This window comes from Arachis hypogaea, chromosome 17 (genome assembly GCF_003086295.3).
Source record: "Arachis hypogaea cultivar Tifrunner chromosome 17, arahy.Tifrunner.gnm2.J5K5, whole genome shotgun sequence".
NCBI classification, from domain to species: Eukaryota; Viridiplantae; Streptophyta; class Magnoliopsida; order Fabales; family Fabaceae; genus Arachis; species Arachis hypogaea.
Genome location: NC_092052.1, coordinates 32,860,656 through 32,877,739, shown reverse-complemented (window position 1 = coordinate 32,877,739; position 17,084 = coordinate 32,860,656). Strand labels below are relative to the sequence as shown.

Here is a 17,084-nt window from a genome sequence, read left to right as displayed (position 1 = left end):
ATACACAGCCGTAAGGCTCCATGTCCTCCGCTGATTGTTTTCAATTTCCATATGCACAAATTGCTTGTGCGTTGACATAACTTTGATTTTGAGATCATCGTTCTTCCAGAGGATCCAGATCCCTCCAACGAAACCGACAGCTTCTTCGACAATGGCATGATTGAATCCCATTGCCTTAATCACCTCTCTTCCTTTATTTCCGCTACATTTGGTTTCTACCAGAATAGTGAGGTCAGGTTTCTTTTGGTTTTGCAACTCTTTGAGGGTGCGAATGGTACTTTTGCTCGCTGCCCCTCTAATATTCCACATCATGATCATCATTATATGACGCAAAAGTCTTATCCAAAACTCTAAGCCAAAACAAAGGCACCCTAACCCAAAAGGTTGGGAAAGCAAAGAGGCTCAAGGCCTCTTAATCATCATGCATATCCTCCCTCGTTAATGAAGGAAGTACTTCTTCCTGTGCTTCTCCTTGGGCTGGTTCCCTTTCAAAAACTTCCATGGCTTCTACTAGATCTTCTGAATTTCTGGCTCCAAAGTCTGGCGGGATTGGGTCAGGCGGTTCCTCCATGTCGCAAGCCTGTATTCCAGTGGCCTCAACCATTTCAGTGATTTGAGAGTCTTGAGTTTGGTTGTTGTTTGCCCAATTTTCTTGAAAATGAACGGCTTTGTCAATAATGTTCATGCTAGTATCTTCTTGGGTTTGGGTTTTAGTCTTGGTTTGGGTTCTTTCTTTTCTCATGGTTTGGGCTGTTGTAGGGGCAAGAGTTGGGTTGGTCTGGTTTTGGGTTTCTTGCATCTTGCTATTTGTCTGTCTTGGTTTTGGGCTATTTTTGTGGGTCTGGTTATTTTCTTGTGGGATTTGGTCTTTTAGTTTTGTAGGAGTATTCCTCTCTAGAGCTCCTTTATTTCTTTTCTCTTTTCACGCTATGAGAAGTTGTTCGAAAGCTTCTACTCTCTAGGTCAGATTAATTAATCCTGGAAAGATCCAGAGCTTCTGTGCGGTGAACCTGGGGGATTGGGTGAGAATGAACTCACAACAGGACTTGTTCCTGCCCAGCCCAACAAAGTCCAAAGATCTGGGTCCAGACGTCCGACCGACCGGACGGGCTACTGAACCCGAACCGGGAGCGTGACCCGAATGTCACCCCGTGTGGACTTGGACAGATGGAAAGAAAATTTTCAGAAAAGAGAATCTGTCTGCGTGGGACCCACTCTTGTACAGACTATATAAGGGGAGGGTCCTAACCCTCTCCAGAGGTACATCATTTATTCTAATCCTAATCACCATTTCTTGTACGGACACTGACTTGAGCGTCGGAGTCCTTTGCAGGTGGCTTCACCTCTTCTCCATTCGCTAGACCCAAGGAATCATCCACCGGAGCTCTCCCGCATCCATCCCTCAGTTGCCCACTCTCTCACTACATTAAGATCCGACCCGTTCAAGCTCCCAAGCAATCGAACAGGACTCAAGCAGAGATAGAAGCCAGAATTAGAGTGACATTTTTATCATTACTTGTTAAAAAATCTAGTTCTGGAGAAACAAAGAGATTCATGAACCAGGGTACAAAAGACTCCCAAAACTGCAACAAGAAGTTTTGAAGATGATTAATGAAGTAAAAAAAGCTTACAAGAAGAATCAAGGAATTTTCCTAGTCCAGAGAAAGAAAAAAATTTTTGTCAAATGGACTCTGTCGCCACAGGATTGAGTAACACTCAACACGAAGGTATTGTGCAGGGAAATACAATGAAAGCAGGGTGTGGAGGACTCTTGAACTCGCTTGTCCATGGAGGTTAGTGATGGCAGAAAAACTCGTTTTTTGGAAGATGTCTGGCTAAGTTGTGGTCCTCTAAAGGATAGGTTTTCAAGGCTTTTCTCGGTTTCAATTCAGAAAGTCTCTGTCATAGGAGTTTGTGGGTTTTGGGATGGGTTAGAGTGGATATGAAACTTCCAATGGAGGCGTGAGTTGTTCCAATGGGAGTTGCAACTTGTGAATCAATTACACGACACTTTGAGGCCCGTTAAACTAGCCTTTGATAGAGAGGATAGAGTGGTCTGGAAGTTTGATATGTAAGATGTTTTTTCTACTCTTTCTTTTGTGCAGGTGCTACAGGCGGAAATGCTTCCGAATGACGTCACAAGCTATAGCTTCACTAAGACTGTTTGGAAATGATTAGTCCCTCCAAGAGTATAGTTGTTTGCCTGATTTGTCTTGATAGGCAGGGAGAATACAAAGGAAAGGTTGTGTCGTTTCGAAATTGTTAATCAGGACGATAATTTGTGTAGATTATGTAATAAGGATGTTGAATCTGTTTACCACTTTTTTTGTTGTGAATTTACTTGGCATGTATGGTGTGCTTGGTTATCTGAATTTGGCAGACAATGGTCCTGTCTGGGTACTTTAAAGGAACACTTTTAAAGCTGGACATGTGTTACATTTAGGAAGGAGGAGCGAAAGAAGTGGTTCATAAGTTTCTTTGCGGTTGTTTGGAACGTCTGGTTGGAGAGAAACAGGAGACTATTTCAGAACACAGAAAAAGGTGCTGAAAAAATCTACAATATGACTCTACTTCACTACAAGGAATGGAGGTGTGAGGATCCCTTCCTTTTGTTATTAATGGCAATGCCAGAAATGACATTGGAATATGCTATTGGTGTGAGAAATTACTAGGTGATTACAAGAGGTGTTGTTCTACTATTTTTTTTAACTTGTTCGCTCCACTTTTGTGTTGAGCTTCCTTTGTTTCAAAAAAAGAGTAGCAAATGAATTGCTAACTTTTCCTATAATATAGGAAGTTGCTCAGCATATAACGCTAACCAAAGGGCTGAACATGGCTTGGACCTTGGGATTGAGAAGAATCTTGGTGGAGTGCGACGCTAAAGCCTTTATTGAAGTACTAAATAGCAAGAGAAATTTAGTCATCCACCCTAATGTTCTAGTCAGAAAAATTAAAAGATGGAAGGATAGAGATTGGAAGATTGGTTTTGTGAAGAATAATGTTACACATCTAAGTTTTTTTATAAATTAAGTTTAACTAAATGAGTTTAACATAACAAAAATCAGTTATGACTAATATTATTCTAAGTCTTATTGTTTAATTTGGTTAGACTTAATTTATAAAAAAATTTAAATTTATAGCATTACTTTTTTGTGAATATTTATAAAAAAGACAATAAATATATAGATTGCCTAACACATAAAATCTTAATTTAGAATTAGGAATATACTTTTAAGACTCTCCTCCGAAGGAGAGAATACAATTACTAGTAAATGATGAACAAAGTCGCCTAGTGAAGATGTACTTTTCTTGTCGGGCCCGTAATAATACCAAAAGAAAAACGTTAGCAGCCTGATTATCAACGTGTATTAGCGTGCTTTGCTACGCAACGACGATGAGTTGAAAACTTAAGGACCGTTTTAACATTTTATCGCTTGTCTCTATTTTTTAGAAAAAAAAAAAAAAGAAACATGTATTTAAAAATGAAATTCTCGTGTAAATCTGGTTTTAACGCCAACACGTATTTGTACCGAAGTCTCGAGAGCAGCCTTCTCCTCCGGTAAAATTCAAAAGAAAAAGAAAAAAACAAAATAATAGTAATAAGTCATGCACATGAATCGAAAGCATCCAAATCCAAGTTTGTTACACCAAGTAGCAATTTCAGTTTACATGTGTACAAGAAACAAAATCAGTTGACATGTTTTGCATCAAAATAATAAAAATAAACGAAAGGGCTATGAAAGAAACATTTATATATTATAAATATAAACATACTTTGAAAAAAAAATGAGGTGAATGAATTTCAAAAAGATGAACATTAAGAACAAATCTGTGTCCATCACACTCTGAGATATAAAGAATACTTAAGGTTAGTTGATTCCCTCAAGTTTGAGCCCTTTTCTTTTGTACACCTAAAATTCATTAAAAGAGGAGGAATGTTGTGCTCTCAAGCCATGACTGAGTGTACAGTCATATCCAAGATGATTCCTTCAATCTTATTTCCCAGGAACCGATTGACGAAAAAATCCCACGATAGCCGAGTAAGAAGCAAGGTACTTTCGACCAGAGGTTGGCAAAATTATCATCCAACCTAACAAGAAGCTTCCAGAGTCTAGAACAACTGGAAAAAGAGACTCGTTGATCCGTCTCCGAAGGTACGCAGATCAGCAGGCTTTACCAGTGCTCTGCATAGAGGGCATGTCCTTTCTCTCTCAAACCTGAAAAGAAAGTTCCATTATTGAGCAGATCAGAATGCAGTTTCTGATACAAGAAAAGAACATCTCTAATATATTTTATAATTAGTCTCTTTGAACTTTTGATGGCTATCAAAATGGATAATATAATTTTTAGATTAAATTACTCAATTAGTCCTTATAGTTTTACCAAATTTGTAATTGAGTTCCAATACTTCAAAAGTTTTTAATTGGATCTCTACAGCAATTTTAAATTTGTAATCACATCCTTGCCATTCCAAAAATGTTTAACTTAACGGAATATGCTGACGATGATGGTGTGAGATGGATGAAAACTGTTAAAAATAATCTAATTACAAATTTAAAACTGGTGTAAGGACCTAATTGAAAACTTTTAAGATGTAAGGACCTAATTACAAATTTAGAAAAACTATAAGAACTGAATAATTTAACCTACACATTTTATCATAAAAATTAAAGGTCCAACATCCAAAGATTTATGGGAAACCAGTGCTTCTGGCAATAAGGTGAAAAAACACATGTATAGAAGAATAATATAAGTATCACTGTTCTTAAGGGCATCTTCATGTCTAAAATTACACCTTCAATGACAGACTTTTTGATAAGCATGTTTTATGGGGTAGGATATGACTCCTAACATTTATTTGGTGTAAAATTCATAATCTTTATAAATAAATCTTTTGTTTTGTTTTGGTTTTGTATAGGGAATCCTTATCCCCAATTTGTATTATCTTCTCATCTTAATAAAATTCTCTCTTTTTTCCAATCCCAAAAAACAAAAAAATGCAAGACCTAGAAAGCTTCATCTTGTCCGAGTTCATAACAATACATCTTAGCCCCTCACTCATTCGAATCACAAGAGGGCAATGATCAAATTCTCTTTCCTCATATTTGTTCATACAATCCATATAATTACTAAATTACCAATGTCTTGCACTTTACAGGATAAAGTTGTCAATAAACAAAACGTTCAGATTATTGCATGCAAAGTTTATCTCTTTTTCCTGTGCAAGAGAGATGAAAACCAAAGAAACACATTCTTGAGTACTTAAAAAAACAGGAACTAGTTGGAAACTTTCTTAGCTGATTTCTAGTTTTCCTCTTTAAAATAAATTAACGCTAAAAAACAACAGAATATCTAAATAAGGAATATAAGTATGAACTTACCATTCTGACACACATTCCTCGCAGAAAATGTGTTTGCAGCGCAACAATATGGGGGCATGCATTTTCTCCTGGCATATGGCACATAAGTCACCAGCAGCATTAACCTGATTTCAATGAATAGATTTTACAATCATACTTAAAAGTGATTCCCAACAAAGTCTTCAATAACAGTACAATACCTATATCAGTATTTAGACAATTTCTCATCCTTAAAAATATAGAAACACTACAAAGGAACAGCTAAACAGAATGGCAGAACACTGCATGAACAACATTGTCATTAGGCTCATTCCACTGCAATCACAAAGAATCCCAAGGAATGCAGCCACTAATGCATCTTGAAGCACTATCTATCAACAAGTGCAAAGATAACAAAACGGTCTCTGAAAATTCTAACATCTCAGCTTGCAAAAATATACATTGAAATGGCCAAAAACACACATTGCCATAAGGCTCCTCCCATTGCCTATGGCATAAAGAATCCCTGCTAACATGATCATTAGAACCAATTACAAGTCTCTCCAGTACAAAAGCAAAGTAAGGATATCCATGGAAATGATAGGTGTAATTACTTTGGAGGTCCTATAGTTTCACTTAATCTTTAATCAGTTGCCTATAGTTTGAAACTTTTTAGTCATGCATATCCCTACATTATAAATAAGTTTGCAAGCGAGTCCCTAGTAACCACTGCTGCACCAAAAAATATTAGTGAATAGATGCCAGGTAGGGATGTAAATGAAGGTAGAGTCTCTTGCGGAAGAATACCCCAAATATGCTCTAGAAGGTTGATCTATTTGCAGTGGTAGCAATGCAGAATATAGATGTGCCAAATCCAAGTGTGGATTTCAATGTGTGGGGCAGCAGAAGAGTGGGTGAGTTGGAATGGGGTGACATAGAAGGATCTAGTGAGTTGGAAGCTAAGTCCAAAGTGAATATTATGTTTAATGTAACCTTTTAGGAATGGTGAGTTGTGATTAGGGATTCAATTGAAAACTTCTTTCCAATGTAAGGAACTTGATTAAAAACTTTTAAGAAATAAGAACTTGATTATAAATTGAGAGAAACTAGACCCCTAGGGACCTCTAAAGTAATTAAACTGAAATTACCAAAGATAGATGCAGTGAACCTGCACAAAGGCACATTGCCATAAAGCAGATCCATCCTTAATACTATTAAAACCTGAGTAAAGTGACAAATAAACCTGAGGCTTTATACTTCGGACAGATTAGTCCCTAAAGAAAAAAAAGTATCAATAAAGTCCTCTAGGATAGCAGATGTGGACACACTACCTTCAAATTAGCCCTTATGATTAGGGTAGAAGGTCTGAATTTGATCTAACTTGTCCACGTTTGTTATATTGGAGGACTTTATTGGTACCTCTTTTTTCATTAGGGATTAACATGTCTGAAATGTAAATTCTCAGGGGTTTATTTGTCACTTTACTCTTAAAACCTCTAAAATAGCTCATAATTATTTCCAATTTTTTGAAGGACAAGTTGAACATTCCCAGAAGACAACAAAAAAAAAGCTTAAGATAAAAATATAAATATTTTCATGCGTGTGCATAAAATTGTAAAATTTATCAAAACAAAAATGGTTGAACAGACCAATGAGTAGTGGCCACGGAAAGTGGAGAAAAAAAAAGCATAACAAATAAAGCTTTCAAAAATAAAATATAAAAAATAATAATAATCTTATGTCAAAGGTACAACAAATAAAAATTAAGTTTTCTTCAAAAAATCCCTCTCCATATTACCCATAAAACTAATGTTCTACTTTAGTACAACATTACCAACTACCAAGTCGGCAAGTCCTAACTAAATATTCCACGAGGGAAAATTAAGTTGTGTGAGATTATGTGATAAATTTGATTCATACATCTATGCTATACTAAAGGCACAATTAATCATTTCCATGTGAGTAATTTATTTGTAAGTAATTTTACAGACCAAAGCTGCATTAACTGATTGATGAAATGTGTTACTTGGAGGAGAATAGCTAACAACAATCCTCTTCTTATGTATCTACCACTTACACACCATAACTTAAATGTGTTTTACAGGTTTGCAAGTGGTTAGAAAAATAAGAACTAACAAGTTTTAACTAGCATATCATCAAATAAAGCAGAATCAAAAAATTATATACAACAGAAAATTTTTGTTTACAAATGAATTTATTCAGATGTTAATATGTGTCAAAAAACTGGAAATATTACCTGCTCCATTGTGGCATTAACCCCATAATGAACTTCCTTTCTTGACAATGCTTTCAAGGCAGATAAAAAGCATTGGACCTAATAACCACATAGAAAGTTAAAGACAATGGAAACAATTAGCATCATACACAAGTACCTTCAAACGCTGAGCAAGGAATACTAATTTTGAAAAATGGAAACATACCTTCTCAACAACAGATGTTAGCTTGAAAGTTAAATATAACCCTGTGGTCAGGGATGAAAAGAGACTGCCGTATGCCCTGTTTAAGAAAAACCGGTACCAAACAGGTGTTGGTAATAAGGCACGATACAATAGCAGTGTGTACTCAACCAGCGTTAACATTTGAGCCTACAAGTAAGACAGACAATTTCAGATATTGTAACTAGTTAACTATAACCAGTAATTATATACCTGTTTTATATGGAAAATACTAATCACCTGCCGACGGAAGCTATGACCTCTGCCACTTTTGTAATATATTAACAGAATACACTTGAAGGCCATTGCTGCTTGCCGCACCAATGCATCTGAAAGTCAATATACGTGATGAACATTACTACCAAGTAGCAACAAAAATAAAATGATTAATGATTCAAAGCTACAAAAATGAACAATACACGGAAGAGATGTGATGCTTAAGCAATCAACTAAGACTACAAACGTTGAATATGGATATAAATTAAAGGAGATTCAGAAGATCTAGCTAAGTTTGTTGACTAGATCAAATCAAAATCAGATTCCTAATTCCTTTCATGAATCTTTTATGTAAATAGAATTAGTTATAAATCTTTTTCTTTTTTGGTTTATCTTAAGTTTAGGAATTTTATGATTAGAAATCTTTCCTTTATTTTAGGCTAGTATTTTTTCCTTCTTTCCTATTTTCTAGTTATTTCTATTTCTGTAATTCCTCTATAAAGAGGATGATTCCCTGTATGTACATTTGACAGAACATTATATTCAAACACTTCAACTTGGTATCAGAGCAGGATCTCTGCACTGTGCCTCTGATTTATAGCTATGTCTGACAGTTCCTCAGTCATTAATCCTGAACAAAAGGAGAACACCACTCCTACTCCATCAGATTTAAAATCTGAACAACGGGTACTAGTTAGTGGTGACTCCCATTCAGTTCAGATCACCACATTTTGACCCAATGGGTCAAAACTACCTTAGGTGGTCTCAATCAGTTCAGATGTATATCAGTGGAAGAGTGAAGAATGGATATCTCACCGGTGAGTGAAGCCAGCCTAACGTCACTGACCCACAATATAATGTGTGGGATACCGAAAATTCCATGGTGATGACATGGCTGGTGAACTCAATGGAGGAGGATATTAGTAGTAACTACATGTACTATACCACTGCCAAAGAATTATGGGATAGTGTCAAGGAGATGTATTTTGATCTTGGGAATAAATCCCAGATTTATGAACTTACTCTAAAAGCTAGAGAAATTCAACAAGGAAGTGACAATGTCACCAAATATTTCCACACATTAAAGCAGGTGTGGCAGTATCTTGACCACTTCAATAACTACAAGTGGAATTTAGCCGCTGATGCAAAACACCAACAAACAGTGGAAGAAGGGAGGATATTCCAATTTCTTGCAAGCCTCAACGTGGAGCTAGATGAAGTTCGTGGAAGAATTATTGGAAGAGCAATCCTACCCTCAATTGGAGAAGTATTTGCTGAAGTTAGAAGAGAGGAAACTCGTAGAGCTATGATGATGGGAAAAGGCAAGACAGAACAGATTTCTTTGGAGTCTAATGCACTCTTAGTGGCACCTACTCCACTTAAAAGTTCATCAAATCAAAAGCACCCCTCCAATCTTTGGTGACCACTGCAATAAACCTCAGCACACCCGAAAAACCTGCTAGAAGATTCATGGAAAACCAGCACATCTTAAAGGCAGCAAACCTGGTCCCAAATACGATCTACTCCAACTGTTCATGAGGCTGAAAAATCATCCTTGAGTAAGAAACAGGTTGAGCAGCTCATAAAGCTGTTTAATTCCAGTTCTGTGTCTAGTATTCCTAGTGGTTCTTTAGCTCAAACAGGTAATTTTAGTATTCCTATGTCCCTTAACTGCAAAGGGGACCATATGACCAGCCTCTCTCATTTATTTAAAACTTATTATGGAAATAAGAAAATTAGAGTTGCTGATGGTAGTTTTTCATCTATTGCTAGAAAAAGTACAATTAAATTGTCCAAAAACATTGACCTAAGAAATGTCCTACATGTACCAAAGCTTATTTGTAATCTTCTCTATATTAGTAAAATCTGCAAGGATTCCAATTGTGCTGTGACATTCTTTGACACTCACGGTATTTTTCAGGACCGGACCTCAGGAAAGATGATGGTAGTGCTAAGATGATGGATGGACTTTATCATTTTGAAGATATTTCGGAGGATAAAATAACTCAAAGATTTAGTGGTATAAGTTCTATGCCTATAAAGGACCAAATAATGCTCTGGTACAATAGACTAGGACACCCTAGTTTTGCATATCTCAAACATTTGTTTCCAAATTTGTTTAAGAATATTGATTCTTCCTTACTTAAATGTGAAAGTTGTATTCGTTCAAAAAGTCATAGAGTTCCTTATTACTCTCAACCTTATCATGCATCTACACCTTTCCACTTGATTCATAGTGATGTATGGGGTCCATCGAAAATAACAACTCAATTTGGAAAAAAATGGTTTGTAACTTTTATCGATGACCACACATGACTATATTGGATCTATCTTATGAATAAAAAATCTGAGGTTTCTAAAATTTTTCAATATTTTTCAACAATGATAGAAACACAATTTGACAAAAATTTCAATATTAAGAAGTGATAATGGCACTGAATACTTTAATAAAAATCTTGGTGAATTTCTTCAAAAGAAAGGTATTCAACATCAATCTACATGCCTCAATACACCCCAACAAAATGGCATTGCTGAAAGGAAGAATGAACATCTTCTTGAAGTAGCACGTGCCATTATGTTCGAGGGTAATGTTCCAAAGTATTTATGGGGAGATGCTGTCTTATCAGCAGCTTATCTCATAAATCGAATGCCCACACGTGTTAAATTACTGCACATTGTTGGATAATTTCAAAAAGAATGTTCCAGCATGTAGGTTGCATTCTGACTTGCCTTTAAAAGTATTTAGTTGCACTGTGTTTTTGCATACACCTTTATATCGAAGTAAACTTGATCCAAGGGCAGAAAAATGCATTTTTATTGCTATTCCCCAAGTCAAAAGAATTATAAATGTTTCAATCCACACACCAAGAAATTTCATGTAAGCATGGATGTTACTTTTTTGGAACATGAAACCTTTTTTTAGAAAAATTCTCTTAAGGGGGAGAGCCTAAGTGAAGAAAATTTTTTGCATGAACCTTTACTCACTCCTACCTTACATATTGAGGATACAACTTTCACTGATCAAGTAAATTATGAAACAATTGCAAAAACAAGATGTGGAAAACCAATTCTGAAATTGTGTCAGAATTAGTTGGAACCCAAACAGGAAAAGAAATACCACAATCAGAAAAGGAGCTTCGATATTATGTTCGGAAATATCCTAAGAAGACTAGAGACCAGCCCATCATCTCTGTACCAACCCAATCTGAAAACCCGGAAGACGGCCCAACTATAGTACTTCAGGAACTTCCAGGTAAATCTGAAATTGTCAATTCTAATAATAACTTACCAATAGCCCTTAGGAAAGAAACCAGAACCTGCACCAAAAAGGTACTCAAAACCAGCACCAACCATCCTATTTCCAATTATGTCTCTTACCAAAATCTCTCTCAAAAACATCGAGCTTTTACTTCAAAAATTACAAATCTGTTGGAGCCTAGGAACATAGAGGAAGCACTAGATGATCCCAACTAAAAATTAGCAGTGATGGAAGAGTGGCATGCACTCAAGAAGAATGAAACTTGGGAGATTGTAGATCTGCCACAGAATACAAAATTAGTTGGCTGCAAGTGGGTTTTCACCATCAAATGCAATGCTGATGGAAGCATAGAGAGGTATAAGGCTAAGGTTAGTAGCTAGGGGATTTACACAAACCTATGGAGTAGACTATCGAGAGACTTTTGCTCCAGTTGCTAAACTCAACTCTGTGCGGATTCTCTTATCTCTTGCTGTGAATTACAATTGGCCTTTACATCAATTGGATGTAAAGAATGCTTTCCTGAATGGGGAGCTAGAGGAAGAGGTGTTCATGAAACTTCCACCTGGATTTGAGGCTGAACTAGGGAGGAATAAAGTGTGCAAACTAAAGAAATCTCTCTATAGATTGAAACAATCTCAAAGAGCTTGGTTTGAATGACTTGGAATGGTGGTGAAGGGACTCAGTTATACTCAAAGCCAAGCTGACCATACACTTTTCTATAAACATTCAGCAGCTAATAAAACTGCCATCTTAATTGTATATGTGGATGACATTATTCTGACATGTGATGATTTTTTGGAGCTAAAAGACTTGAAGGAGAAGCTTGCCAAAGCATTTGAAATCAAAGAACTTGGGTCATTAAAATACTTCCTTGGAATTGAATTTGCAAGGTCTAAGGAAGGCATTTTTATGAACCAACGAAAGTACATCCTAGATCTTTTAAAAGAGACGGGATTACTTGGTCGTAAAGCTGCTGAAACACCTATAGAGCCTAACTTAAAATTGAAGCCAGCTAAACCAGAAAATGTAATGGACAAAAGGGGATATCAGCGGTTGGTAGGGAGGCTAACCTATTTATCCCATACACGCCTAGATATAGCCTTTGCTGTGAGCATGGTAAGCCAGTTTATGCATTTACCTGGTCGAGAACACATGGATGCTGTCTTTAGAATCCTAAGGTACTTGGAAGGGTCGCCTGGGAAAGGGTTACTCTACAAAAAGTATGGAAATCTTCACATAGAAGCCTATACAGATGCGGATTGGGCTGGGAATGTCATGGATAGAAGGTCAACATCTGGGTATTGTACTTTTGTTGGCGGAAACCTAGTTAGTTAGAGGAGTAAAAAAGAGTGTTGTGGCACGAAGTAGTGCAGAAGCTAAGTTTAGAGCAGTGGCTCATGGAATATGTGAAGCACTATGGGTAGAACAAGAACTAAAAGTTCTCATTTCTCCACCAATGAGGTTGTATTGTGACAACAAATCTGCAATTTCTATTTCTTATAATCCAGTGCTGCATGATAGAACTGAACATGTTGAAGTTGACAAGCATTTTATCAGGAAAAAGATTGAGAGAGGACAGATTTGCATCTCATATGTTCCAACCACAGAACAATTAGCAGATGTTCTAACTAAAGGATTACCCAAAAAGACCTTTGATAGCATAATAAGCAAGCTGTCAATGAAGGATATCTTCAAGCCAGCTTGAGGCGGAGTGTTGACTAGATCAAATCAAAATCTGATTCCTAATTCCTTTCATGAATCTTTTATGTAAATAGAATTAGTTATAAATCTTTTCCTTTTTTGGTTTAGCTTAATTTTAGGAATTTTATGATTAGAAATCTTTCCTTTATTTTAGGCTAGTATTTTTCCCTTCTTTCCCATTTTCTAGTTATTTCTATTTCTGTAATTCCTCTATGAAGAGGATGATTCCCTGTACATTTAACAGAACATTATATTCAAACACTTCAACTATTTCAATAGCTATAGATTAGTGGACATAGAAATTTGATAGCTGAGATCTTAAGATCACTTCTACTTACAGAAACTCCAGATCTACAACACAATTTCAGTTAACTTTCCCTTTTTAACTTTAGTATGCTAGGATGAGGATTACATGAGTGATTGGGAAATGACAATGGATATCACACAAACAAAACTTGATCCGAACACACAAAAAAGGAATAAAATACATCTTGAATGTAGATGAAGTACAATAAAATAGAAAATAAAACTTTATGCTGAGACAAATTTAGTTAAATTACTATCCTACCGAATAATCAAATATAAAGAATCCGTTGTGTTGTACCCATTTTCATGTGACAAGCTTTTAAAACAAAAATTATGAAAAAAACTGAAGGCATAATTTCGGCATTATTGATCAATCAATCAGCTGCCAAATTACACTGAAACTTAATGAAACCCTTGCATATATCGGTCAGGCATCCTGTGATAAGGACATTTTTATAATATACTAGAGCAAATAAAAGTTCTACACAAATTCACTGTAGCAACGTAATGACTGAAAACTGCATACAAAGAACAAGTTCATACCATTAACTAAGATGATGAATATTGCATGCCAGAAAGGATTTGCTTTTGGGGGAACCAACACCAGTGGGTATAAAAGATCATCATTTCGATACCACCAATAAATGAACATCACATGAAGCATGAAGGCAATAGATATACCAACAAGAACTGACACTTTCCTATCCCCCTGCATAATAAAGCATGTATTAAGCCTCTCATTTATTTATTTATTTATATTTAGGGTAAAAGGGGAGGGAGGTTTACAAAATAGGAACTATGAACTAGGTTTAGACATGGAAATTTTGGATGATAAATAAAATTCTGAGTTTTCACCTTTAAAGCTGTCTGCTTCTTAACAATTTCATTTGACTTGAACATCACAGCTGATATCCAAATTGTGACAAAGAAACCTGAAAGTTCCCAAAAATGGTTATCACGAATTAATAACAATTTAAAACTTCAAACGACGCTGAAAATAAAACTATATGTGAGAAGCAGTTAATCATAAATGATGCACCTACTCATGACAATACAAAGAAAAGGAACAACCGCAACTCACAAGGAAGACATAAAGCTTAGCAAGGTGTTCATATAATCACTAAAGAAACAAATCTCATCAACATCATTGCTCAGTTAGTTCTACAAAAATATATTTTTACATCTCTCGCACTTAGCAAAGCAGCAAAATCTGGTCAAAGGTGCAGCAACAGATCTCACCCTGCACCTGCAGGAAGGCAGGCACAACCCAGGTGCAATCATCCACACAGCTATTTTACAGTTATTTTGATATACTTGTATTATTTAATATGTAAATAGGCATCCTGAAATGACTGAGACCCAAAAAATGTTCACAGTTGCTTTATATGGATGTGGACTAGGCGACTAGCAAACATTAATATTGTTAATTTACAAAAAAAAATTTGAGGTGGACCCTGAAATTGATATTTTGTATCAGTTACAGAAAGAAAGTTTACTTTGTATTGAACAGATATTATAAATAATTAAATCACAACAAGTGTCTCAAGTAAAACCCAGAGCAAAGGAGGACAAATATCATATTAGCCATTCAAGAACCAGAATGCAAAATGCAGTAACAGTAACGGACTCATTGTACGAATTGTAGGAAGGATATTTTTTTCCTTTCCTCATATTTGTTTTATAAATCTTCCTCATCATTAGTTAGTACTAGATCCATGCCTGCAAGGTGGGAAACTCCTATTGGAGAAAACAGTAAACAACAAAAGTGCAACCTACATGTTCCTCAAAATTATTTGTGCATACTATAGCCCCTTCCTCCCTATCATTGCTTAGATTAACAGAAAACATTTAGTGCTGTAGCAAGACCAAATTTAATATGGAAGTATAGATGTTAGCCAATACTACTTACTCTGTTCTACCGTTATCATTCCATCCACCACATTCCTTTAGAATAAAGAAACAACCTAGGGCTATAAACACAACAGACACCAAGTCATATGAATGGAAAACTATTCAGAGCATTATAATTCACAAGAGAAAAATCACAACCCAACTGAATTAGTTCAAGCCACATCATCAAATTCCAATACATACTAAACTATGTATCAGCAATGGATGTAAACAATAGCAACAAACAATGCCGAGAATGTAGTGGAGTATCCTAAGAGGAGCTTTTACAACCAATTCAATAGAACAGAAGTAATGCGCTACCTTGCAAATGCTGACGGATGAAAACAACCAGTAACAAGAGTGAGAAAGGAAGAATCTGCTCAATCCACTTTGCAATCCGCTGAATGTCATATCTCTGGTAGTTTGAGGAATCCCTATTGTTACTATCTACACCATTCCCCACATCACCATCAGCCTGCCCACTACCACCAGCCAAAGACGAAGAAGAAGCTGGAGACACCAGAGGCACCCTCTCGCTGACCGGAACTCCATTGCGATGACCCTCGGCATCATCATCAATTCCCCCTCTATCACCAATCATCTCATCACAACCATCATACCCCGCTTCTCCAATCTGACTCCTTGAGGATGAGGGAATAGACGAACCTAACCCCACATTGTGATCATGCTCTCCAGCACCAATGATCCTTATTGCAACCTCCCCAGCAGCACCGTTGTTGCAGGGTGTCCCAGAAGCAACACCACCAGCATCATCAGGTGACTGAATCCGAGGCTCAGACCGCAATTCTAGACCCGTAACACCATTGTTCACAACCAAACTCTCAGAATCATGGCTTGATCTTAGAATGCCAGAGTAATCCAAGAGAAAGGAAAGTGGGGAACGTAAAGGGCTAACAGATGGTAGCCTCACACCATACCATGTCACAGTTCCACCATTACTATTACTATTAACATTGTTATCATTACTTACACTACTAATATTATCATTATTATTCACACCACTAGAAGATGATAATATTGAAGATGGTGAATTAGAAGAAATGGTGGCATCCAAAGATTCCATCTTTGCCACAAAAACAAACAAACCCTAATCCTCACTACACCTTCTTTATGTCCGATCCTTCCTCAAAATCCTAATTTTGGGTTTGATCACAAATAAATGAGAAATAAAACGTTTTTTTTTGTCTTTTCCTTTCAAATTTTAGGTTCTTTCTGTCTCTACCCTAGGACGAAAAAACAAGGTAAAGGGTTCATCACAACAAGAGGGAAAAAGGCATTGAATGATTGTAAAAGAGGAAAAGGGTTTCTTAGCTTCTTACCTTAGATATGAAGATTGATTAAGCAAATTGGGGGGGGGGGGGGGGGGGGAATTGGGTTTGCAAGGGATAAACGCGAGGGTTAAGAGTGTGAAGAGTGAAAGAGCGATTTTGAGCTGAAGAAAGAACAAAGGTGGCTGAAAATGAAGAAGAAAACGATGAATCAAGAAGAAAACGATTATGATGCTGATGATGATGAATGATGAAGGCGAACCATGAAAGGAAAGAATAGGAGAAAAGTCAAAGTCATGAAGCTGAAACCTTCGTTTCCCTTTTTCACTTTTTTTTTTTTCTTTCTTTTCGATTTATTTAATTTTTATTATTTGTTTTTTAGTGCGTGATGTGTGTGTAAAATAAATAAATCTTTTTTTGGCTAGGTTGGAAATTTGTAATATTCATAACACAATATGTTTGTAATAGAAAATAAGTTTAGTATATTTCTTACGGTGCCGCGTTATAAAAAAAAATAGTTTACTGTTTTCTTTTATCTGGATTTGATTTACTGTTTTATATTTTTCTTATTTTTCTTATCTGTTACCGTTTTAAAAAGAAAAAAAATTGTTATTATTTATTAATTAAT

At 36.1% G+C, this 17,084-nt stretch overlaps 1 protein-coding gene across 1 annotated transcript; it reads right to left on the bottom strand.

The window, feature by feature from the left end:
* Positions 1 to 3,613: 3,613 nt before the first annotated feature.
* On the bottom strand, positions 3,614 to 16,784 carry LOC112764566 (uncharacterized). Its single transcript, XM_025810237.3, has 8 exons — positions 15,489 to 16,784; positions 14,133 to 14,209; positions 13,821 to 13,986; positions 8,036 to 8,124; positions 7,781 to 7,945; positions 7,597 to 7,674; positions 5,382 to 5,485; positions 3,614 to 4,217 (listed from the first exon to the last, which is right to left on the bottom strand). The coding sequence occupies exons 1-8, from the start codon at positions 16,249 to 16,251 to the stop codon at positions 4,112 to 4,114; spliced, it is 1,548 nt and encodes a 515-aa protein (XP_025666022.1). The 5' UTR covers positions 16,252 to 16,784; the 3' UTR covers positions 3,614 to 4,111.
* Positions 16,785 to 17,084: the final 300 nt, after the last annotated feature.

Bases quoted from the DNA above. Each gene is read 5' to 3' on its own strand.
- LOC112764566 (XM_025810237.3), bottom strand. From the start codon at position 16,251: ATGGAATCTTTGGATGCCACCATTTCTTCTAATTCACCATCTTCAATA. The intron at 14,210-15,488 runs GTAGCGCATTAC...GGGAACTTTCAG, and splicing joins CATCCGTCAGCATTTGCAAG to GTTTCTTTGTCACAATTTGG. The intron at 7,946-8,035 runs GTGATTAGTATT...TCTTACTTGTAG, and splicing joins GTCATAGCTTCCGTCGGCAG to GCTCAAATGTTAACGCTGGT.